Below are 26,364 nucleotides of genomic sequence, written 5' to 3'. Positions count from 1 at the left end.
TCACCAACTTTAATACCAGTACCCAGGAACTTAACTTCTACTCCATCAGCACCAGCTCTTACACCTGTGTCCACTCCCAGACCAGCGGTCACTTTAACCGGACCAGCTGAAGCTAATGCACTTCCAACCTCAGCCCGTGCCATGGCACTCGCTCCCAGGACATTAGCCTGAGCAGCTGCAGAAGCGTTTGGCCCTTTGGCTTCAGCTTCAAAGATGCTCCACTCTGCTCCAGCTCGTCCTACTCCAGCTTCAACTACAGCTCCAGCTTTTGGGACACGTTGTCCTGGTTTGTCAGTAAAGGCATATGCATATGTGTCTGCGTTGGCATACGGTCCTTCAGCATATGCACCTCCTGGCCTGTCATAGTAATCGATCACATCAAGAATGCCCTCAGGGTTAACATTCACAGCAAGACGTTTCACATCACGATCTGCAATTAAAAAGAAGTCAAAAGGGTAAATAATTTGGGAATATAGTTTTCTGTAAGATTATTTTAGAGACTTTTTACTGTGGTAGCAGGTGTGTGGCTGAATGTTTGTAATGACGAGATAGATAAAGCAGGTTGCAAGAGCAAAGGTTTTAAAGCCTCTTTAATGTTGCTTCCATACTCCAGTGTCTAGGGCACAGTGTAACCAAATATCCTTAGCTCTTCAGTGTTTAAGCAACATCAGAAACCAGGCGAGACCAACACTGAACCATGCAGACAGCAAAACAATTACTTCACGGTTGACAAAGAATGGAGGGGTATAAATACACAGGATTAAATGAGGGTAATTACAATCAGCTGGAAACAATGCCCAAGGAGGAGTAAACCAGGGCGGGGCTAAGGAAAAAAAGAATAGTACATGACATGGCAAGACAGAAAGGCAACCAGAACCAACAACAAAAAAATCAAAGGTGGGGCAGAGTAAGAAAAAAGGCATGGCAGGACTGACACAAGATAAAGCAAACAGAAGGGGAGGGACAGGGTAGAGTTGTGACAGAGTTGTCACCTGACCCATTGGAAGTGATACATTCACTCTCACAGGCATCAGGTAGGATGTACTGGTACTTTGTGTGTATCTTTGATCTGTCTGTGAGCACTCCCTTGAGCAATGCACATTTTCTTTTGTATTTTGTGCATAACCTGTTATATGTGATTGTGATGTACTAACTAAAATAAGTAAAAATTAAAGTGAGCAAAATTAAATTTAAACTATTAGACTATTATTAAACTATTGTAACGGTGAGCGGTAACGAAGCGGACACTATTCTTAAACTATTATTTAGAATATTATTAAGAATTTCACTGTGTGTAACTAATATGGGAGTAGAACTGCTATTTTCAAAATTGCACAGATTAATAACTCTTGGGGGTGCTTCGGCTTCTCCTGATCTATATGATGATAACACGGTGCTTAAGGAAACATAGAGTTTCTATTGGTCATGCGGAAAAGTAGAAAAATAAATGAATAAAACATCCAGAATCTAAATATAAGTTAATTTAACACCATACAGAGCTGAATTTTCATTTACAATTATCACGATTTGTCTCTCCCAGCTTCCATCTTTTCCCTGTCTCGTCTATTTTAGTTCCATGCCGTAGTTTCATTTTCTGTGGTTAATTAATGCCTACTTTTATGCTGAATTTTGTCAGGTTGTCAGAGCCTGAAAAAGGGTCCACACACAGAGCTTGTTGTGTAAGAATAAGCAGTGATCACTGAATAAGCAAACCGAAAAGCTGCTCGGAATAGTTTCCTCTCTCAGATCCTTCATCCGTCGCCTGACACAGTGGAAGTGATACATCCAACTTCACAGGCATCTGTCAGGACGTACTAACCACTCCCTTGAGCAATGCATATATTTTTGTATTTTGTGCATAAACTGTTATCTGCGGTTCTGATGTACTAGCTGATGTACTGGAATCTGTTTCCTTATATTATTAAAAATTTCTCTGTGTAGAACTAATGGAGAATAGTACTGTTTTTTTCAAAATTGTGCAGACTAACTCTAGGGGGTGCTGTGTCACTTCTTATTACAGCACTATCAGAAGAACCCTGCTTCTGTGCTACAGGATGGTAACACAGTGCTTAAGGACACATATTGGTCCTTTGGAAAACTAGAATAAATCAATAATAATCAAGAAACTAAATATTAAATATATGTTCATTTATTACCAGACAGTGCTGACAGTCCTGAATTTTCAAAATTAAAAAATATTAGCCCAGTAGAATAATCATTCATGTATTTTTGTCTTTGCAACAAAGCTCTAGCACAGGATATATAAAAGCAAAAAGCATGTTTAACTTCTGTTGCATTACCTTGGCTCATCTTGGGGATGTGGGAAAATAACAACTGGAAAGAAAGTAAACCCATGGAGTATACGTTAGTGCCATTTTTATTTAACTTAGTTTAGCTTTTCTTTGTTTAAAACTTTGTCATTACTTAATATTGAATTTGTTGCTATGCCCATGTCTTAATGAACCCCTTCCATGTTGTATATCATACTTAATATATTTACAAAGGCAATGCAAAGTTTTATGAGAAGAAACTAAGATCTTTGGTAACATTTACTATAAATCTAGAATGCATAATAAATTATATATTCATGTATATAATATATTCTAACCATTCAAATGTAATCGTAGCTACATGTTGAATATTAAACTAAATGGAATATGAAACCTATAAAAGACAGGTTATATCTTTTCATAGACTTAAATTAAAATGTTATTTAAAACAAAAAAATTAATTAACAAAATTATTCAAATTGTAAAATCACTATGTGGAGAGAGAAAAAAAAAAGCAAACTACCACATGCAATGTCTGGAACATACTGACACTGAATAAATGCCCATTAATTAGGAGTGATGTTAGAAATCTAACTAGACATAAACATAAACCATTAACACGGCATGGATCTTACCTGTCTCTTTTGTTTGCTTCAATTCTGAAAAGAGGAACAACAAATGATCCCAATTTATAGGAGTATTAGTACTTCCACATTCATTTTCTTATATTTGCTCTTGCAGCAATTGACTGGATTGTGGGGGAATACCTCAACTGATGTAAATTTATAGGGGTTTTCACTTTCACTTTCATTTTTACAGGACTTTCTCACATTTTAAACTGACATTTTGTAAATTCTCACAGGTGCTTCATCAACTCTGCAAACTATATATATATATTATATATATATATATATATATATATATATATATATATATATATATATATATACATATATATAGATAGATAGATAGATAGATAGATAGATAGATAGATAGATAGATAGATAGATAGATAGATAGATAGATAGATAGATAGATAGATAGATTTTAGCATATTTTGATTGCCTACAGCTCTACCCCCTTTTAAAAGAAAATATTTCTATCAAGGCACCAAGCACTGAAGCATTAATGCATATAATGTAAAACCGTTGACCACCTACAGGAATCGAAGCAGGATCAGATCTACGAGTCATTTCAAAACACCAAAAAAAGCCATCAACAACAAATGATAGCAAAACATACCTTTCCTACAAAAAGGGACAAACAAAATGAGTAAGCATACTCCATAGAGCAGGATTTCGGGGTTAATAATAAAAATACTAATAATAAATAAAAACAATAATAAGAATAATATCACATTATAAACACATTATTTTTGTGAATATTTACCTGTCTTGTGCTTTGCTTGAGTTCTAAAAGGCACAGATTTCGAGACCAAGAGATCTGTACAGAGACCAGTATAAAACCCTAAAGTGTAATGCATATTGGTGGGATGCTGTAATACTGGGCGTGATACTGGGTTATCGCAGTGAAACTCGAGTTTCTTACGTTGAGTTTCACTTTTACTTATGAGTGTGCGCCCTTGTTTTGATACCTAATTTCAAATTCCTGGACAGTGAAATTCTTAAATATTTTACGTTTTTACAATTGCTATTTTTTACCTACATCTGTAGCCCAGTGGAAACAAATATTTTTGGTGAAAATTGGTCAGTTTGCGAATGCTAAATCAATTGCTATTACTACTGACGTTAGCTATCATAGTTAGGTTATTTGGAAAAATAATTATCCACACATTCATGCAGCTTTCAACACCGCAGTCAACCTATCCGAGTTTTAAATTCAAATGCGACTATATGCGCGATTTTACGGTATTTCGCTGCTCACCGCAATCCAATTCTCCCTAAGCAAAGAGAAAAAGAGACATGCGTATTTTTGACTAGCTTTGATGAAGACATACACTTTTACAACATTTCAAAGTACAACATAGAGTTTACTTGATTGAACTATCTATGCGTATATACGCATGTTCCCGCGTAGTCCCCAGCTTCCCCATTTACTTCTCGAGCAATTTTTTACGCTTTCTTCGGCATTTCCTTCCTAACGTTCCTGGTCCCCATCTGAATCTGAACTAGTCTCCATGCATATGATTTTTTATCAGAAGTTTATTATAGAGCTTGACTGCCAGTTGTAGTCGATAATGAAATGTTGCCAGTGTGCAGGGCAGGGGGTACTGAGTTGTGGCCCTTGGCTATCACCAGACCAAGTTTGAAAAGATTATAATGCACCAGTTTTTAATAAATCTGTATTGAAGTCCTTGTATTTGTAATGATGTTTACATGCCAATTTAATTCACAGTATGGTTACATATTTTTCTGAATTTTCCCATAATGTCTGGACAGTTCCACTACCACATATGCGTTGGAACCCTTGGCTATCAGCAGAGTAATTTTGGACAGATTTCTCTGTACCATTTCTTCATGAATCCATATTAAAATACTAATGATGTTAAAGGGACTTGGAGACAGTTTGGTTATTTATCAGAAATTTTCCATAATGCCAAAACAATTGCACTACCACATACGAGTAGGACCCCTTGGCTATCACTATTATGACCAGATTCTATTGTACTATATATGCATAAATCCATGTTAGTCATACCACCTTTGGGCAAATTAATATATTCATATCATATATGTTGATTTTGGTTAGCTGTTTCTCAGATTTTTTCTCATAATGCCAAAACAGTTCCACTGGAGGAATTCAAATACAACAGAAGATCATCTTGTATGCCAAGACGTTTATTCTGCAACATTTCGACTGTACTGTCATCTTAACGTGGCATCTGACACCACAGAATGCAGCTAGCCAACTGCTGAGTCAAAATGACTGAAGAAAATGTTACTGGTCTAAGGCAAAACTATTGCAGAGCGTGAGTTACTAGAGGTTTTACTGAGCGATTTCTTCTTGCTTTCATGCACATATCAATGTGTGTGCGTGCTGCGTAAAATTTCAAAGTTTAGGAATCAGAGCCCTTTTGAAAACTACCACCTGATCGCTTTGACCAATTGAGAAGCCCTTCGTTTTTCAACACAGATTGTTTTCTCCGGACATCACGAACCATCCAAGTCCAGTTCAGTAACACAATAGATGATTTAATAATTCAATGCATTACTGACTTCAGAAAGAATATATATTTAACAGTAATCATGTAGGGAAATTATAAGAGACAAGAAAAGTAATGTTTACAATGTCCTCTCTTGCACACTGTCACGTGTGTGTGTCTGTGGGTGTGTGTGTGTGTGTGTGTGTGTGTGTGTGTGTGAAGGAGAGATAAGTACAAATCTAAAAATATGTGTATCCTGATGTATCAACCAAGGGCATAAACTATCTAAAAACTGAATGGGGTTTAATTCTAAATGCTAAGCTCACTGAAAGTCAATCCCTAATCATTTTAGGGTTCTGCAGAAAAACAAAAATGTAAATATATTTACCTAACTGTGCTGTAGATTCAGCCTAATAAAACATGTCTTCACATGGAGAATGCTAGGTAGGCTACAACACCTCTTACCCTATGGTAATGAAATAATTTTTCTGTGGTACTGTGTGAGCGTATTTGGCAAAAACATTAGGAATGGAACAAGAGTTAACAGGTTGCGCTCCTTAGTTTCGTTTTCGCCACCCCTCATCTGTTCCTTGATTCCGGTCCGTGTTTTTGTTCTCCCTGCTCCCATGTTCATTCTGTTAATAAACTGCCCCCTGCACGTGTATTCTGCCTCTCGCTTGTTCCAAGTGGAAAAGTTACAGAATAACCGACCTAACTAAGAGAATGCAGCAGGAGGGCTTCGGTCCGTCGCATCGTGTTCCGTCCTCTCCGGTTCAGCAACCCTCACACCACACAACGAGGGACACTGGATTACTCCCTGAGGCAGAGTTGGGTTATATGAAGACTCTGCTCTCCATGCTCAAGGCTGGGAAGCCCCTGGTACTGCCCTCACTTATGGCGACTCCAAGTAAGTATGGTGGGGAGGACAAGTCGATGGGGAGATTCATTACGCAGTGCCGCATCTATCTCCAGTACCTGACCTGCCCTAAACCCCCAGAACTAGTGAAGGTGCTGTTCATAAAGACCTTTCTTCGGGGTAAAGCACTGCCGTGGGCGGAGATAATCTTCCAGCACAGAGCTCAGGAAGCTACAATGGTGGAAGGTTTCTTCCGGCTGTTAACAGGTCCTGTTCCTGTGCCTGGCATAGTGGATGCTGTCGCCATGAATGTTCCAGGCAGGAGAAACACCACCAGTCCAGTTCCGGGCGCTAGAGATGCCGCCCATCCTTGTCCTGGTCCTGTTCCCGGCGCGAGAGAAGCTGCCAGGCCCGATCCAGTTCCAGCCCCCGGCATGAGAAACGCCGCCCGGCTGGATCCAGCCCCCAGCGCGAGAGACGCCACCTGTCCTGACCAAGTTCTGGTCCCGGGCACGAGAGACACTGCCCGTCCGGGTCCTGTTCCCGGCCTAGTGGTGGCCGCCTGTTTCTGTTGCCAGTTTTGTCTGGGTTCCTGTCTATGGCTCCAAGCCTGTTCATGTGAACATAGTGAGACCCGTTACCCTGCCATGTGGCATTGCTACTTCCTTACCTGTCCCAGTGCCTGTATCCGTGCTTGTTATGTACCTTGTTCCTGTTCCTATGTTGGTCGTACTTGATATACTTTCCTCTGTTTTTGCTATTGCTTTTGTCCCTGTTCACACGTCTGTGCCTGCTACCAGCATGTCCCCTCTCCTCTCCTGACTCTACACCCACCTCCTGTTCCAGCTGCATTACTAGTCCTGCCCCTGGTCCTGTCCCTTCCTTGGTTGCTCCTTGTGTTTCCCCGTCTGTTTCCGGTCCTGTCTTGTCTTCCCTGGCTCCTCCCTTTGGCCCTGTCTCTGCATCGTGTAGCCCTCTGCATCATCTCCATCTAACGTGAACTCCTGTCTGTTCCTGTGTCTAGTCTGGTTCCTGTCCCAGCTACTACTTTGTTGGTTATTTTGGTAAGTTACATTTGTTCTGTCGTGTTTAATTATGCTCGTTGGTTTGCCGTTGCTTTTCCATTTGTTTAGTTTGTGTATCATTTTGTCTCAGTGTTTTCTCCTTGCCCCTGTTATTTTGCCCTCAGTGATTGTGTTTTTCCTCTGTTAATAAACTGCCCCCTGCACAGGCATTCGGCCTCTCGCTTGTTCCAAGTGGAAACGTTACAGTAACTCAGCACTATGAGGCCTTCTTAAGCCAGCAGTATTTGTCCCTTCATCTGTCACTGTAGCTGTCCCTTTAGCTGGCTAATGAGGATTTGGACAAATACAAATTTAAGACAGCATTCTTATTTTTCTGTAAGTTGTTTTATTATTTTTTTAAATCATTTTACATGGTTACATGGTAAAAGAAGACCATTTTAAAACAGTCCTCTAATGTTAGATGTACTGAGAACTATTCATAATGAAATCAATCCCTTCCAAACACTTCAAATTCCCTGCTTCATTGATTTCAAACTTTTTCACAAGAAAAACAGAGTTCTGATAAGACTTTGTTTTTCAGTTACATTATTGCGCAACTTACTCCACTTCCAAGCACTGAAACTCCAGCACCAGTTTCATCAGCTTTAATGCCAGTACCCAATAACTTAACTTCTGCTCCACCAAGCCCAACTCTTACACCTGTGTCCACTCCCAGACCAGCAGTCAGTTTAAACGGACCAGCTGAAGCTGATGCACTTCCAACCTCAGCCCGAGCCATAGCACTCGCTCCCAGGATATTAGCCTGAGCAGTTGCAGAAGCGTTTGGCCCTTTGGCTTCAGCTTCAAAGATGCTCCACTCTGCTCTAGCTCGTCCTACTCCAGCTTCAGCTATAGCTACAGCTTTTGGGATGCGTTGTCCTGGTTTGTCAGTAAAGAAATATGCATATGTGTTTGTTTTGGCATACAGTCCTTCAGCATATGCACGACCTGGCCTGTCATAGTAATCAATCACATCAAGAATGCTCTGAGGGGTAAGATGTGCACCAATATTCGCTTCAAGACCAGCTGAAATTGAGAGTGGACCAGCTGAAATTGTTGTACTTCCAATCCCAACCTGGGCCACAGCACCCGCACCCAGCAGATTGACCTCAGCTTGGGCAGAAGCATTTGGCCCTTTGGCTTCAGCTTGAAAGATGCTCCTCTCTGCTCGAACCCGTCGTACTCCAACCTCAGCTATGACTCCAGCTTTTGGGACACGTTTTCCTTGTTTCTTGGTAAAGCCATTTTTATATTTGCCAGTGCCAGCATAGTGACAATCACTGCCTATATTTAGTGGTCTGTCATGGTTATCGATCAAATCAAGAACTGCAATTAAAGAGAATTCAAAACAGGTAAGTAGGGAATACAGTTGTCTGTAAGATCATTTTAAAGCCTTTCTACTGTGGTAGCGGGGACATAGCTGAGTGTTGTCTGAGGTGTGAACAGATTACCCAAGTACACCAGCAGCACATTAAAACTAGTCATACTTGTGTGTGGTTAATGAATTCTTAATTTTATGTTGAATTTTGTGTGGTTGTCAGAGCCTGAAAGAGAGTCCACACACAGAGTCTGTTCTGCAAGAATAAGCAGTGATCACTGAATAAGCAAACTGAAAACTTGTTTGGAATAGTGTCCTGCCATAGTTTCATTTTCTCCGCCTCTCGTTTAATTGCTCACCCTCTATGAGTCCCTGTGTTTGGGCTGTTCATTGTGTTTGTTTGAATGGATTTATATGATTGCGTGTATATGTTTGGCTGTGTTAGAAAGCCCGTCTGTTTTTCGAAGCCTGCGTTTGTTTGCCCGTGTGTTATCTTAACTGTTTGTTTTTCCTTACCTCCATGTGTTATTTACTAGTATCTGTTGTAGCCTGCTTCCCCTGTTTGCCTTCGTGTACTTATGTTTTGGCTTCATCATGTATCACCGTAATCTCCGTGTTGGCTCTTTGACCCTGGACTGGCTCTACGACTACGACTTTGGATATACCCTTAATAAATCTCACTCTTCTCCGCACGTGTCGGCCTCGTTACCGCTCACCGTTACAACAGTTATGCTTAAATATTAGCCCAATTCATAGAATCATCATTCATGCATTTTTTCTCTTTACAACACAGCTCTAGTACAAAATAAATGAAAGTAAAAGGCAAGTTCGACTTCTGTTACCTTACCTTGGCCCATCTTGAGGAAAATACCTACTGGCAAGAGTAAACCTGCGGAGTATACGACAGTGCTGCTTTCTCATTTTTTTATTTAAATTTGTTTAGTATTTTCTTGTTTAAAACATTGCTATTACATTTGATTGAATTTGTTGCTATACCCATGTCTTAACTAAGCCCTCACATAGTGCAACCATGCTGTAAGTCATACTTAATATATTTACAAATGCAGTTAAAAATATGAGGAAAAAAAAAACACTTTTAAAAAATGTGGTATGCATAATAAATTATTAATTCACTTCTATAACACATTATAACCATTCAAATGTAGATGTAGTTAAGACACTACTGGAAGTATGAAACTTATAAAAGAAAGGTTATATTTTTTCATAGATTTACATTACAATCTAATTTAAAACTAAAACATAATTATTCAAATTGTATAATCAGTATGTGGGGAGAGAAAAAGGCAAACCACATGCAAAGTAAAACAAATACTGACAAAGAAATGCCCATTAATCTAACCAGACATTAACATAAACCAATGAATTGGTCTTACCTGTCTCTTCTGTATATTTCTGTATGTTTCTGAATAGAGGTACAGCAAATGATCTGTGAGTAAATGACAAAGCACTTTTGTAAGTCGCTCTGGATAAGAGCGTTTTCAAAATGCACGAAAGATAAATGTAAGGAAGTAGCAAAACGGTAGTGACATTTACTTTCTGAGCTTAACTTCCTGAACTCTCAAAATGAAGGCCCAAGCACAGGCAAGGCCCAACCACAGCAAGGTACTTTTTGTCATCAGAAAAAAGCTGAAACTGCTCACGTTGTTCTGCCATAGAGGTAACTCTTCACTAAACAAGAGCTAAAGGTGAAAAGTCATAACACTGAAGCTTAGCAATAAGAATATATTGATCAATGACCTCAAAAGCTGCAGAGCACAACCTAAGTAGTATATCTTCATCCATATGTGTTAACCATTGATCAGTTATGTGTACTAATGCAGGGCCAGTAGTGTGCCCTGGGCCATACACATGCTCTGCTTTTGTAATAAATTTCTGCTAGATTAATTTAATATTTGATTAAAAATGATCTTTTCCAATGTCTTACTAAGCACATGGAGTATAGGTCTACAATTAAAACCAGTTAAACCTGAATTTAAATTTTTAGACAAGGCTATAATTTTGGACTCTTTCTAAAGTATAACATATTAATGAACATTAATTAAAAATATGACATATTGGTTTGGAAAGCAAGGAAACTGCAATTTTAAAAATTCCCTTCAGTTTATTAATACCGCAGATGAGTGATCTGAAGAAGAGAGCAACATCTGTGCTGTTTTGGTTAACTTTATTTTAGTAGGCAAAGCAGCATGCGGGGACGAGTCATGTCAACCACAACAAAACATTTATTGTGACACAAAACAAAGACGAATGCGTGGCTAGCAGGGTAATCGGGTTCAAACATCAACAACACTCATAAACACCAGACTTATATACATGCACACTAATGATACACAATGAGGAGCAGGTGTGAAACACTGGGAGGACGTGGCCATACAGATGAACGCACACACGCACACACACACACGCACACACACACACACACACACACACACACACACACACACACACACACACAGGGAGACGTTTGGGAGGAGGGGCCGTACCGTGACAATCCCTTATGATACTGTTAACAAAATTGCAAATTAGACTGACCATCTAATTGTTTGTGAGAGCTTAATGTTTCTACCTTGTTAATAAAGATATTGCTAAAAGCAATTAGCTACATCACGGGAGTAGGTTTCAGTGAGTGTTCCCTGTGAAAGGAGGCGATAAGGTCCGGGTCTAATATTTGGGAGGCTGGTATCCAACAACGCTCCTCTGGACCATACCCCAGCTAGTCCACTAGGTTTTACAATCTGGAGTCCCTGCTTCATGAATTGAGCGGGGCACAGACCCGTTAAGCCGATGCTTCTTTGACCTTCAGTGGTGGGGGCGGAGCCCCTGAAGGATTCTCCTCTTCTGAGATGGGACTATCTACCACTGGCTTCAGAGCCAACACGTGGAAGGCCGTTGATGCCCGACCATTTCCAGGCAAGCCTATCTGGTAGGTTACCTTGTTCACCTGACCAGTTGCGGTGTATGGACCATCATACCTGGCCTTGAGTTTGCCTGAAGGACCAGTCCAACCGTCCTTGGTAGCGACCTACACCTTTTGTCTAGGTACGAACCGAGGGGTTGCTCAATGCCGCCTGTCCACCTTTCTCTTGCAGGGTGCAATAGCCAAACACAAGTTCGGTGTATTTCCTCCCAAACCTGTTCACTGCACTGACACCATGTCTCCACAGCCAGTTGGTCAGACACAGGGTGATTCCAGGGCTACAGCAGAGGCTGGTAGCCTAGAACACACTCAAAAGGGGTAAGTTTCATCCCGGCATGAAAAATTCTGCGCATACGCAGCCCAGGCAAGCTACGCGCTCCATGTCTCAGGATACTGTTGACAGTATAAACATAAAAACTTACTCAGCTACTGATTTATTCTCTCCACTTGCCCGTTCGCCTGGAGGTGCTAACCAGAGGTTAAACTAACAGTGATATTCAGTTTCCCCAGTAGCTCTTTCACACTAAATAAATTGAGCCCCCTGTCCGAAACAATATCCTCAGACAACCCGAATTGTCTAAACACATGGCGGAAGAGCAGGTCTGCTGTTTCCAACGCCGTGGGTAACCCTTTCAGTGGAATGAATCGGACCAACCGAGAAAAGCGGTCAACAATAACCAATATGGCGGTGTTCCCCTCAGTGACCAGTAGGTCTGTAACAAAGTCTATGGAAATATGGGGCCATGGACGCATGGGAGTGGGTAGAGGGAGCAGCTTACCTGCAGATGCGGCGCGCTACATCTTGCTGCGAACACAGTCTTTGCATGATGTTACATATCTGACCACGTCTTTGTGCATCGCCAGCCACCAGTAGCGTGCACTCAACAATGGTGCCGTGGGTGTTGATCCCAGATGTCCCATTCCCATCGACGTGTGCGCCCATGTGATGAGAGCTGCACGGTGCTTGGGCAGAACATAGAGTCGGTTTGGTGGGTAGTGTGGACGCGGGATATCGGCCTCTATGCTGCGGTCTAGATCCCAGGAGAAGAAGCATGAGGGAGAGAGAACTGGTTCTTGGCTGGTCGATTGAGCTTCAGCATTGTACTGCCGGGAGAGCACGTCCGCCCTTATGTTCTTCTCTCCCGGTCTGTAGGTGACACGGAAAACAAACTGGGAGAAGAAGAGTGACCACCGAGCCTGCCTGGAATTCAAACTCTTAGTAGTTTAGAGGTATTCCAGGTTTTTGTGATCGGTTATCACCGTAAAGGGGTGTTGTACTCCTTCCAGCCAATGTCTCCAGTCCTCCAAGGCGAGTTTCATGATGCTTCCCTGATGTATTGCTCCAATCTCTCGGTCTCCTCCTGGTGGTAATCCTAGGTGGTACAGCCCCCTCCCTCAGACGTATGGCACAGTCCCAGTCACAATGGGGAGGTAGCTGTGTAGCCTTCACTGTACTGAAAACCTCTGCCAAGTCTCGATACTCCCAAGGAACGGTGATTCCTTTGTCAGTGTCAGGGCTCTCTATCAATGTGGACTGGAGAGGCATGGCCCAAAAGAAACATTTTAAATACTGCACTTAAAGGATCAGTTTCACACTAGGTAAAGGATAATCGGTTATATCCGTCTATGTATCGATTCACGTGTCGGTAAGAGTGCATTTACAATATTGCCATAACAATATTTTGCACACAGTTTTAGTTTCAATGTATAGTATTTCTGAATGCTATGGTATCAACTGTATCCAGTGTATGATTGGGTTTAGTGGAGCATACTTTCTTAAAACTCTGCAGTTGAATTATTTTTGTGTCATTGTGTTATTGGATATGTAAGCTATTTTGTTGATTTTCCTGTTGCCTGTGGGTGAGTTTAAATTCCCCAGGTAAGCACTTATGTAGTGTATATATCCGGGCCATTTATTGTGACAGAGAGAGTACGGAAGGAGTGGAGTGATATGTGCTGCAGTGTGTTCTGTGTGGGGGATAATAAAAAAGACTAGCCATGTTGTTAACACTAAGGATTCTCCATATTATTACACAAAATGCATTTAGAATTTGAAAACCTTGAAGAAATTAATCCTGTTATCTGCTATAAAAATTTGCAAGTATGAGTGTGAAGAATCAATGTGCTGGTTTGTTGCTAAATTCACTACCCAAAGAAAAGAAAACATAGAAACACAACAAATAATCTAACCCAGTAAGACACAAAGACACAGAGAAAATCCAAGAAATCATAAACAGAGTCAACACAGAACACAGAAACGGGTTCCACACAGTTCAGACTTGTAACAGGCTAAAACAACACTTAAAGGAAGGACCACTTAAATACTGAGACAAGTTGGATGTTAATTAACTCATGGAATTGTCTCATTTAGAACAAATATCAAACATTATTAAAGGAATACATTTGTGAGTAGATTCATATTTTGGTGTGCCATTAATGGTTGTCCTAAAACATTAGGAATGGAACAAGAGTTAACAGGTTGCGCTCCTTAGTTTCGTTTTCGCCACCCCTCATCTGTTCCTTGATTCCGGTCCGTGTTTTTGTTCTCCCTGCTCCCATGTTCATTCTGTTAATAAACTGCCCCCTGCACGTGTATTCTGCCTCTCGCTTGTTCCAAGTGGAAAAGTTACAGAATAACCGACCTAACTAAGAGAATGCAGCAGGAGGGCTTCGGTCCGTCGCATCGTGTTCAGTCCTCTCCGGTTCAGCAACCCTCACGCCACACAACGAGGGACACTGGATTACTCCCTGAGGCAGAGTTGGGTTATATGAAGACTCTGCTCTCCATGCTCAAGGATGGGAAGCCCCTGGTACTGCCCTCTCTTATGGCGACTCCAAGTAAGTATGGTGGGGAGGACAAGTCGATGGGGAGATTCATTACGCAGTGCCGCATCTATCTCCAGTACCTGACCTGCCCTAAACCCCCAGAACTAGTGAAGTTGCTCTTCATAAAGATCTTTCTTCGGGGTAAAGCACTGCCGTGGGCGGAGATAATCTTCCAGCACAGAGCTCAGGAAGCTAGAACGGTGGAAGGTTTCTTCCGGCTGTTAACAGGTCCTGTTCCTGTGCCTGGCATAGTGGATGCTGTCGCAATGAATGTTCCAGGCAGGAGAGACACCACCAGTCCAGGTCCGGGCGCTAGAGATGCCGCCCATCCTTGTCCTGGTCCTGTTCCCGGCGCGAGAGAAGCTGCCAGGCCCGATCCAGTTCCAGCCCCCGGCGTGAGAAACGCTGCCCGGCCGGATCCAGCCCCCAGCGCGAGAGACGCCACCTGTCCTGACCAAGTTCTGGTCCCGGGCACGAGAGACACTGCCCATCCTGGTCCTGTTCCCGGCCTAGTGGTGGCCGCCTGTTTCTGTTGCCAATTTTGTCTAGGTTCCTGTCTATGGCTCCAAGCCTGTTCATGTGAACATAGTGAGACCCGTTACCCTGCCATGTGGCATTGCTACTTCCTTACCTGTCCCAGTGCTTATATCCATGCTTATTGTGTACCTTGTTCCTGTTCCTATGTTGGTCGTACTTGATATACTTTCCTCTGTCTTTGCTTTTGCTTCTGTCCCTGTTCACACGTCTGTGCCTGCTACCAGCATGTCCCCTCTCCTCTCCTGACTCTACACCCACCTCCTGTTCCAGCTGCATTACTAGTCCTGCCCCTGGTCCTGTCCCTTCCTTGGTTGCTCCTTGTGTTTCCCCGTCTGTTTCCGGTCCTGTCTTGTCATCCCTGGCTCCTCCCTTTGGCCCTGTCTCTGCATCGTGTAGCCCTCTGCATCATCTCCGTCTAACCTGAACTCCTGTCTGTTCCTGTGTATAGTCTGGTTCCTCTCCCAGCTACTACTTTGTTGGTTATTTTGGTAAGTTACATTTGTTCTGTCGTGTTTAATTATGCTCGTTGGTTTGCCGTTGCTTTTCCATTTGTTTAGTTTGTGTATCATTTTGCCTCAGTGTTTTCTCCTTGCCCCTGTTATTTTGCCCTCAGTGATTGTGTTTTTCCTCTGTTAATAAACTGCCCCCTGCACAGGCATTCGGCCTCTCGCTTGTTCCAAGTGGAAACGTTACAGTAACTCAGCACTATGAGGCCTTCTTAAGCCAGCAGTATTTGTCCCTTCATCTGTCACTGTAGCTGTCCCTTTAGCTGGCTAATGAGGATTTGGACAAATACAAATTTAAGACAGCATTCTTTTTTTTCTGTAAGTTGTTTTATTATTTTTTTAAATCATTTTACATGGTTACATGGTAAAAGAAGACCATTTTAAAGCAGTCCTCAAATGTTAGATGTACTGAGAACTATTCAGAATGAAATCAATCCCTTCCAAACACTTCAAATTCACTGCTTGATTGATTTCAAACCTTTTCACAAGAAAAATAGAGTTCTGATAAGATTTTGTTCTTCAGTTACATTATTGCGCAACTTACTTCACTTCCAAGCACTGAAACCCCAACACCAGTTTCACCAACTTTAATACCAGTACCCAGGAACTTAACTTCTACTCCATCAGCACCAGCTCTTACACCTGTGTCCACTCCCAGACCAGCGGTCACTTTAACTGGACCAGCTGAAGCTGATGCACTTCCAACCTCAGCCCGTGCCATGGCACTCGCTCCCAGGACATTAGCCTGAGCAGCTGCAGAAGCGTTTGGCCCTTTGGCTTCAGCTTCAAAGATGCTCCACTCTGCTCCAGCTCGTCCTACTCCAGCTTCAACTACAGCTCCAGCTTTTGGGACACGTTGTCCTGGTTTGTCAGTAAAGGCATATGCATATGTGTCTGCGTTGGCATACGGTCCTTCAGCATATGCACCTCCTGGCCTGTCATAGTAATCGATCACATCAAGAATGCCCTCAGGGTTAACATTCACAGCAAGACGTTTCACATCACGATCTGCAATTAAAAAGAAGTCAAAAGGGTAAATAATTTGGGAATATAGTTTTCTGTAAGATTATTTTAGAGACTTTTTACTGTGGTAGCAGGTGTGTGGCTGAATGTTTGTAATGACGAGATAGATAAAGCAGGTTGCAAGAGCAAAGGTTTTAAAGCCTCTTTAATGTTGCTTCCATACTCCAGTGTCTAGGGCACAGTGTAACCAAATATCCTTAGCTCTTCAGTGTTTAAGCAACATCAGAAACCAGGCGAGACCAACACTGAACCATGCAGACAGCAAAACAATTACTTCACGGTTGACAAAGAATGGAGGGGTATAAATACACAGGATTAAATGAGGGTAATTACAATCAGCTGGAAACAATGCCCAAGGAGGAGTAAACCAGGGCGGGGCTAAGGAAAAAAAGAATAGTACATGACATGGCAAGACAGAAAGGCAACCAGAACCAACAACAAAAAAATCAAAGGTGGGGCAGAGTAAGAAAAAAGGCATGGCAGGACTGACACAAGATAAAGCAAACAGAAGGGGAGGGACAGGGTAGAGTTGTGACAGAGTTGTCACCTGACCCATTGGAAGTGATACATTCACTCTCACAGGCATCAGGTAGGATGTACTGGTACTTTGTGTGTATCTTTGATCTGTCTGTGAGCACTCCCTTGAGCAATGCACATTTTCTTTTGTATTTTGTGCATAACCTGTTATATGTGATTGTGATGTACTAACTAAAATAAGTAAAAATTAAAGTGAGCAAAATTAAATTTAAACTATTAGACTATTATTAAACTATTGTAACGGTGAGCGGTAACGAAGCGGACACTATTCTTAAACTATTATTTAGAATATTATTAAGAATTTCACTGTGTGTAACTAATATGGGAGTAGAACTGCTATTTTCAAAATTGCACAGATTAATAACTCTTGGGGGTGCTTCGGCTTCTCCTGATCTATATGATGATAACACGGTGCTTAAGGAAACATAGAGTTTCTATTGGTCATGCGGAAAAGTAGAAAAATAAATGAATAAAACATCCAGAATCTAAATATAAGTTAATTTAACACCATACAGAGCTGAATTTTCATTTACAATTATCACGATTTGTCTCTCCCAGCTTCCATCTTTTCCCTGTCTCGTCTATTTTAGTTCCATGCCGTAGTTTCATTTTCTGTGGTTAATTAATGCCTACTTTTATGCTGAATTTTGTCAGGTTGTCAGAGCCTGAAAAAGGGTCCACACACAGAGCTTGTTGTGTAAGAATAAGCAGTGATCACTGAATAAGCAAACCGAAAAGCTGCTCGGAATAGTTTCCTCTCTCAGATCCTTCATCCGTCGCCTGACACAGTGGAAGTGATACATCCAACTTCACAGGCATCTGTCAGGACGTACTAACCACTCCCTTGAGCAATGCATATATTTTTGTATTTTGTGCATAAACTGTTATCTGCGGTTCTGATGTACTAGCTGATGTACTGGAATCTGTTTCCTTATATTATTAAAAATTTCTCTGTGTAGAACTAATGGAGAATAGTACTGTTTTTTTCAAAATTGTGCAGACTAACTCTAGGGGGTGCTGTGTCACTTCTTATTACAGCACTATCAGAAGAACCCTGCTTCTGTGCTACAGGATGGTAACACAGTGCTTAAGGACACATATTGGTCCTTTGGAAAACTAGAATAAATCAATAATAATCAAGAAACTAAATATTAAATATATGTTCATTTATTACCAGACAGTGCTGACAGTCCTGAATTTTCAAAATTAAAAAATATTAGCCCAGTAGAATAATCATTCATGTATTTTTGTCTTTGCAACAAAGCTCTAGCACAGGATATATAAAAGCAAAAAGCATGTTTAACTTCTGTTGCATTACCTTGGCTCATCTTGGGGATGTGGGAAAATAACAACTGGAAAGAAAGTAAACCCATGGAGTATACGTTAGTGCCATTTTTATTTAACTTAGTTTAGCTTTTCTTTGTTTAAAACTTTGTCATTACTTAATATTGAATTTGTTGCTATGCCCATGTCTTAATGAACCCCTTCCATGTTGTATATCATACTTAATATATTTACAAAGGCAATGCAAAGTTTTATGAGAAGAAACTAAGATCTTTGGTAACATTTACTATAAATCTAGAATGCATAATAAATTATATATTCATGTATATAATATATTCTAACCATTCAAATGTAATCATAGCTACATGTTGAATATTAAACTAAATGGAATATGAAACCTATAAAACACAGGTTATATCTTTTCATAGACTTAAATTAAAATGTTATTTAAAACAAAAAAATTAATTAACAAAATTATTCAAATTGTAAAATCACTATGTGGAGAGAGAAAAAAAAAGCAAACTACCACATGCAATGTCTGGAACATACTGACACTGAATAAATGCCCATTAATTAGGAGTGATGTTAGAAATCTAACTAGACATAAACATAAACCATTAACACGGCATGGATCTTACCTGTCTCTTTTGTTTGCTTCAATTCTGAAAAGAGGAACAACAAATTATCCCAATTTATAGGAGTATTAGTACTTCCACATTCATTTTCTTATATTTGCTCTTGCAGCAATTGACTGGATTGTGGGGGAATACCTCAACTGATGTAAATTTATAGGGGTTTTCACTTTCACTTTCATTTTTACAGGACTTTCTCACATTTTAAACTGACATTTTGTAAATTCTCACAGGTGCTTCATCAACTCTACAAACAAAGTATTTATATATATATATATATATATATATATATATATATATATATATATATATATATATATATATATATATATGAGCGATTTCTTCTTGCTTTCATGCACATACCAATGTGTGTGCGTGCTGCGTAAAAGTTTAGGAATCAGAGCCCTTTTGAAAACTACCACCTGATCGCTTTCACCAATTGAGAAGCCCTTCGTTTCTCAACACAGATTGTTTTCTCCGGACATCACGAACCATCCAAGCCCTCGTGCTCCCATGACAACCTGCCCTCTCCACTCAAAGAGCCACCTGGACTCAAAATGATCAAATGCTGCTTTCTTTAAGAGGCAAATGTCGAATTATTAGCCCGACTTGATATTTTAAACGTGATGAATGACAAATATCACCGCGCGGCCAGAGATGGCTTCTTGGACTTACTCAAAAAGGCCACGCGTAAAGACCTGAATTCCCCGGACGAGGATGGGATGACTCCGACGTTGTGGGCGGCATACCACGGCAACTTGGATGCTCTCAGACTTGTGGTAGGGCGGGGGTGAGTAGACGTGATTAAACTTAAAAAAACATTTAAAAAAAAAATAACCTATTGGTTTCTTTCTTTCTTTCTTTCTTTCTTTCTTTCTTTCTTTCTTTTCTTTCTTGTGAATGACAATCATACAAATCTTTAGAAAGAAACAGAAACATAGCTAACGGCAAATAGAAACATACCTAAGTGTAAAGTAAAATAGCTGTACATATACGCCGATAAAGCTAATCAAAAACGAACACAAATGATATTTTTCATATCGTACATAAAGTAAATCGTTTATTGTAAATATATTTCCTCTGCTATTACAATTTATAAGTTGGAAATGTTTAGACACATTTGTCTCTGTTACTAATGGCATGGACGGCAGCTGGCATGTGATGGTGTCTGCATTTTAATGATTTACTAAAAGATAAAGGTCACTTACCGGTATGTGTAACCCATGAGCCTCCTTTCAAAGTGGGAGTGATACCAGAACATCGCATACAGGTTCTGAAACAAACGTATGGGCACAAAGGCAGGACCTGCAGAGACAAATTTCACCTATATCTTCAGAACAGTATAATATTTTTTTCTCCTATATGAAGCAAAGGTCATATAATCTGCACAATTTTTGCATTACTCAAAGCATTACTGTGATTTATGGTGTAAAAGGACACACAAGTATATCAGCTTATGAACATAAACATATGTAAATAAACCAACAATCATAATATGTAATCTTTAATAAACATAATATTTAAATAAAGTAGTCTTGATTTATACATCATTGCAAATCTTTCTCCATTATCCTTCTCCATATAGACACACATAGACGTCACTAGAGAATATCCTTTCTGGTGATGCTCTGTCAGGTCAGTAATGAAGCCATTTTCAATTTCTGCCTTTTTGTTTTGTTGTCTGGAATATTCCACTTCTTGGCTCTTTGTTGTGACCTAGTCTAGGTTAGGCCATGATATAAAGGGTGGAGTGGAGGCTCTGCCTATTCTTTTTAGTCATCAAGGTGAAATACTGTACACTGAGTTTTGAGGTATTAGATTGGATCTAAGCAGTTGTAACTCTGCTCAGAATTCAACCTCAGAATTCAACCTCAGAATTAATTCTGCTGCTGTTGTCAGTGACATCATCAATAAAGAGGAGGTAAGCTCAGCAATAACCAAACGGTTCAAAACATTTTGGTCTGACACTTTAACATCATGGGACTTGTTTCATATAAAAATTCAAAGTTCTGAAGAAAGAGCTAAAACAACAGTTCAGTAACACAATAGATGACTTAATAATTCAATGCATTACTGACTTCAGAAAGAATGTATATTTTACAGTAATCATGTAGGGAATTTATAAGAGACAAGAAAAGTAATGTTTACAATGTCCTCTCTTGCACACTGTCACGTGTGTGTGTGTCTGTGGGTGGGTGTGTGTGTGTGTGTGAAGGAGAGATAAGTACAAATCTAAAAATATGTGTATCCTGATGTATCAACCAAGGGCATAAACTATCTAAAAATTGAATGGGGTTTAATTCTAAATGCTAAGCTCACTGAAAGTCAATCCCTAATCATTTTAGGGTTCTGCTGAAAAACAAAAATGTAAATATATTTACCTAACTGTGCTATAGATTCAGCATAATAAAACATGTCTTCACATGGAGGATGCTAGGCTACAACACCTCTTACCCTATGGTAATGAAATAATTTTTCTGTGGTAGTGTGTGAGCGTAGTTGGCAATTACTCGCATGGGTTTGCGTATGTATATGTGTGGGGGTGTGTATATCTGTGTGTCTGTATAGGTCAGTATGAAGCTTGGGGAAACCACTTCTCTTAGCAGTTTTATGAGCATCATTTTAGAATTAATTCATTGATCTCTCTGCCAGCAGTGCAGACAACTGTGAATGTTGGTAAAAGAAATACAAATAAGAGAACATCCTCTCTCATTAACTGTGTGGCTGGAACTTTGTCTACACCAAAGATTAGGACGGATAACCTCTCTCCCAGGATCTCTTTCTCATGCTAATATGCTCACATAAAATAGACACATATGCCACATATAAGGGGTTATGTCAATCGTACTAAAGGCTGTAAGCAGGCTTTAAGAACTTGACATCCCACCCTGAGTAAGACAGAAAGTTCACTGCAATACAGGCATAACATGCCACTGTATCAGGAAGGAAATGCTTTATATCTGTATTTCTTCATGTTTGCTTGTTTATATAGCTTAAATCATATTATCGACACTGACATTAACCTTGCTACCATCATGTGGGTTATGAGAATAATTATATCTGTGAGCACTTGTGGCTATTACAAACCTGCTAATGAGTGTTCACTTATCTGCAATTTTCACAATAAGTTGAGAGAACATTACAATTTAGAGATATTTCATGTTTTCTTGAGCAAGTAGCTGTAATGAATTGGAGACTGTATGCATGTGCTGGATTTGTTTATTAAAAGAGCAATGAGAAATAAACCATCCAAGTCACCAAAGTCACCAGTTCACTTATGGACAAGTGAACAGACTAATACAGCACAGGTTAACTAACAGGCAAAGGCCAATGCACTTACAATGTAAGTAAACAGCAAATGGTTTAACTCTGGACCTCCGTTACTTCAGTGACAGACTACAGAAAGAATGCTAGGAGAGGTGTAAATATGGTGGCAAATGAATCCATGACTCAGAGAACAAAGAGATAAGAGCTATTCTCTGGGTGATTGCTGGGCAGAGCTGGTCACTTGCAAGGCCTTTGATACAAGTCACTGGATGGAGGAAGGAGACATTGGTGAGGGAATGACAGGAGAGATGCAGATCACTGGATGGAGGGACGAGGCAAGATGAGGGCATGGCAGGAGACCACATAAACCCACTGGTTCCTACTGGTTCACACTATTGGCATAGCCACAGAAGATGAAACATATGGAGAACATTTCCTAAAAGTTACAATGGCGTTTCCCACCATTGAAACAATGTAATCAACTCAATCAGACATGGACAATAAATTGTCTGATTTGGTCTTAGTGATCTGCTCAACTGAGCAGACCTGCTCAACTGGATCTGCTCATCCAGTCTATAGACCATTTGAGTATTGTAGAGTTCACTTGAACATTCATGCTACCAAATACAAGTTCTAACAATGTTATTACTAACTTATTACTACCCATTATACCTAACAGACCAACATATAGATTGTCTCTCAACATATATAACTATTTTGGAATTTTTATTATGTGGTAAATCATTCATAAAAATGAAAAATAAAAGTGGACCCAAGCAGCCCCCCAGCAGGACACAGCAAGGTACTTTTTGCCATCAGAAGAACTGAAAATGCTCACTTTGTTCTGCCATAGAGGTAACTTCACTAAACAAGAGCTAAAGGTGAAAAGTCATAACACTGAAGCTTAGCAATAAGAATACTATGATCAGTGACCTCAAAAGCTGCAGTACAATCCAAGAGCACAGCTCTAAGTAGTATATCTTCATCCATATGTGTTAACCATTGATCAGTTATGTGTACTAATGCAGGGCCAGTAGTGTGCCCTGGGCCATACACATGCTCTGCTTTTGTAAGTAATACATTTCTGCTAGAATAATTTAATATTTGATTAAAAATGATGTTTTCTAATGTCTTACTAAGCACAGGGAGTATAGGTCTACAATTAAAACCATTTAAACCTGAATTTAAATTTTTAGACAAGGCTATAATTTTGGACTCTTTCTAAAGTATAACATATTAATGAACATTAATTAAAAATATGACATATTGGTTTGGAAAGCAAGGAAACTGCCATTTTAAAAATTCCCTTCAGTTTATTAATACCGCAGATGAGTGATCTGAAGAAGAGAGCAACATCTGTGCTGTTTTGGTTAACTTTATTTTAGTAGGCAAAGCAGCATGCGGGGACGAGTCATGTCAACCACAACAAAACATTTATTGTGACACAAAACAAAGACGAATGCGTGGCTAGCAGGGTAATCGGGTTCAAACATCAACAACACTCATAAACACCAGACTTATATACATGCACACTAATGATACACAATGAGGAGCAGGTGTGAAACACTGGGAGGACGTGGCCATACAGATGAACGCGCACACGCACACACACACACGCACACACACACACACACACACACACACACACACACACACAGGGAGACGTTTGGGAGGAGGGGCCGTACCGTGACAATCCCTTATGATACTGTTAACAAAATTGCAAATTAGACTGACCATCTAATTGTTTGTGAGAGCTTAATGTTTCTACCTTGTTAATAAAGATATTGCTAAAAGCAATTAGCTACATCACGGGAGTAGGTTTCAGTGAGTGTTCCCTGTGAAAGGAGGCGATAAGGTCCGGGTCTAATATTTGGGAGGCTGGTATCCAACAACGCTCCTCTGGACCATACCCCAGCTAGTCCACTAGGTTTTACAATCTGGAGTCCCTGCTTCATGAATTGAGCGGGGCACAGACCCGTTAAGCCGATGCTTCTTTGACCTTCAGTGGTGGGGGCGGAGCCCCTGAAGGATTCTCCTCTTCTGAGATGGGACTATCTACCACTGGCTTCAGAGCCAACACGTGGAAGGCCGTTGATGCCCGACCATTTCCAGGCAAGCCTATCTGGTAGGTTACCTTGTTCACCTGACCAGTTGCGGTGTATGGACCATCATACCTGGCCTTGAGTTTGCCTGAAGGACCAGTCCAACCGTCCTTGGTAGCGACCTACACCTTTTGTCTAGGTACGAACCGAGGGGTTGCTCAATGCCGCCTGTCCACCTTTCTCTTGCAGGCTGCAATAGCAAAACACAAGTTCGGTGTATTTCCTCCCAAACCTGTTCACTGCACTGACACCATGTCTCCACAGCCAGTTGGTCAGACACAGGGTGATTCCAGGGCTACAGCAGAGGCTGGTAGCCTAGAACACACTCAAAAGGGGTAAGTTTCATCCCGGCATGAAAAATTCTGCGCATACGCAGCCCAGGCAAGCTACGCGCTCCATGTCTCAGGATACTGTTGACAGTATAAACATAAAAACTTACTCAGCTACTGATTTATTCTCTCCACTTGCCCGTTCGCCTGGAGGTGCTAACCAGAGGTTAAACTAACAGTGATATTCAGTTTCCCCAGTAGCTCTTTCACACTAAATAAATTGAGCCCCCTGTCCGAAACAATATCCTCAGACAACCCGAATTGTCTAAACACATGGCGGAAGAGCAGGTCTGCTGTTTCCAACGCCGTGGGTAACCCTTTCAGTGGAATGAATCGGACCAACCGAGAAAAGCGGTCAACAATAACCAATATGGCGGTGTTCCCCTCAGTGACCAGTAGGTCTGTAACAAAGTCTATGGAAATATGGGGCCATGGACGCATGGGAGTGGGTAGAGGGAGCAGCTTACCTGCAGATGCGGCGCACTACATCTTGCTGCGAACACAGTCTTTGCATGATGTTACATATCTGACCACGTCTTTGTGCATCGCCAGCCACCAGTAGCGTGCACTCAACAATGGTGCCGTGGGTGTTGATCCCAGATGTCCCATTCCCATCGACGTGTGCGCCCATGTGATGAGAGCTGCACGGTGCTTGGGCAGAACATAGAGTCGGTTTGGTGGGTAGTGTGGACGCGGGATATCGGCCTCTATGCTGCGGTCTAGATCCCAGGAGAAGAAGCATGAGGGAGAGAGAACTGGTTCTTGGCTGGTCGATTGAGCTTCAGCATTGTACTGCCGGGAGAGCACGTCCGCCCTTATGTTCTTCTCTCCCGGTCTGTAGGTGACACGGAAAACAAACTGGGAGAAGAAGAGTGACCACCGAGCCTGCCTGGAATTCAAACTCTTAGTAGTTTAGAGGTATTCCAGGTTTTTGTGATCGGTTATCACCGTAAAGGGGTGTTGTACTCCTTCCAGCCAATGTCTCCAGTCCTCCAAGGCGAGTTTCATGATGCTTCCCTGATGTATTGCTCCAATCTCTCGGTCTCCTCCTGGTGGTAATCCTAGGTGGTACAGCCCCCTCCCTCAGACGTATGGCACAGTCCCAGTCACAATGGGGAGGTAGCTGTGTAGCCTTCACTGTACTGAAAACCTCTGCCAAGTCTCGATACTCCCAAGGAACGGTGATTCCTTTGTCAGTGTCAGGGCTCTCTATCAATGTGGACTGGAGAGGCATGGCCCAAAAGAAACATTTTAAATACTGCACTTAAAGGATCAGTTTCACACTAGGTAAAGGATAATCGGTTATATCCGTCTATGTATCGATTCACGTGTCGGTAAGAGTGCATTTACAATATTGCCATAACAATATTTTGCACACAGTTTTAGTTTCAATGTATAGTATTTCTGAATGCTATGGTATCAACTGTATCCAGTGTATGATTGGGTTTAGTGGAGCATACTTTCTTAAAACTCTGCAGTTGAATTATTTTTGTGTCATTGTGTTATTGGATATGTAAGCTATTTTGTTGATTTTCCTGTTGCCTGTGGGTGAGTTTAAATTCCCCAGGTAAGCACTTATGTAGTGTATATATCCGGGCCATTTATTGTGACAGAGAGAGTACGGAAGGAGTGGAGTGATATGTGCTGCAGTGTGTTCTGTGTGGGGGATAATAAAAAAGACTAGCCATGTTGTTAACACTAAGGATTCTCCATATTATTACACAAAATGCATTTAGAATTTGAAAACCTTGAAGAAATTAATCCTGTTATCT

At 40.9% G+C, this 26,364-nt stretch overlaps 1 protein-coding gene and 1 long non-coding RNA gene across 5 annotated transcripts; both read right to left on the bottom strand.

The window, feature by feature from the left end:
- Positions 1–319: 319 nt before the first annotated feature.
- LOC118242440 (uncharacterized) lies at positions 320–12,851 on the bottom strand. Of its 3 annotated transcripts, XR_014117144.1 has the most exons (7): positions 12,329–12,851; positions 10,006–10,058; positions 9,459–9,500; positions 6,900–8,619; positions 2,906–2,929; positions 2,301–2,334; positions 320–430 (listed from the first exon to the last, which is right to left on the bottom strand). XR_014117144.1 is itself a non-coding variant. In XM_081697289.1 (6 exons), the coding sequence occupies exons 1-6, from the start codon at positions 12,601–12,603 to the stop codon at positions 424–426; spliced, it is 435 nt and encodes a 144-aa protein (XP_081553415.1). In that variant the 5' UTR covers positions 12,604–12,851; the 3' UTR covers positions 320–423. The 3 variants fall into 3 exon arrangements, 2 of the variants coding, with proteins under 2 accessions (XP_081553415.1, XP_081553416.1); XM_081697289.1 differs by lacking the exon at positions 6,900–8,619; XM_081697290.1 differs by lacking the exons at positions 6,900–8,619; positions 9,459–9,500.
- Positions 12,852–16,315: 3,464 nt separating this feature from the next.
- Positions 16,316–25,582, bottom strand: LOC118242441 (uncharacterized). 2 transcript variants are annotated; one of them, XR_014117145.1, is made up of 6 exons: positions 25,060–25,582; positions 20,103–20,199; positions 19,570–19,703; positions 18,901–18,924; positions 18,297–18,330; positions 16,316–16,426 (listed from the first exon to the last, which is right to left on the bottom strand). It is a non-coding gene; the product is annotated as an uncharacterized LOC118242441 (long non-coding RNA). The 2 variants fall into 2 exon arrangements; XR_014117146.1 differs by lacking the exon at positions 25,060–25,582 and adding an exon at positions 20,441–20,596.
- Positions 25,583–26,364: the final 782 nt, after the last annotated feature.

This window comes from Electrophorus electricus, chromosome 15, assembly GCF_041902795.1.
Source record: "Electrophorus electricus isolate QZ-2024a chromosome 15, ASM4190279v1, whole genome shotgun sequence".
NCBI classification, from domain to species: Eukaryota; Metazoa; Chordata; class Actinopteri; order Gymnotiformes; family Gymnotidae; genus Electrophorus; species Electrophorus electricus.
Note: the sequence above shows the minus strand (reverse complement) of the source record. Positions and strands in the feature narration are given on the sequence as shown.

Coding starts and splice junctions, on each gene's coding strand:
- LOC118242440 (XM_081697289.1), bottom strand. CDS start 12,603: ATGCTTCTTCTCCTGGGATCTAGACCGCAGCATAGAGGCCGATATCCC. Junction 10,059..12,328: donor GTAGCGCGCCGCATCTGCAG/GTAAGCTGCTCC, acceptor ATTTACTCACAG/ATCATTTGCTGTACCTCTAT. Junction 2,335..2,905: donor GAAGCAAACAAAAGAGACAG/GTAAGATCCATG, acceptor CTTTCTTTCCAG/TTGTTATTTTCCCACATCCC.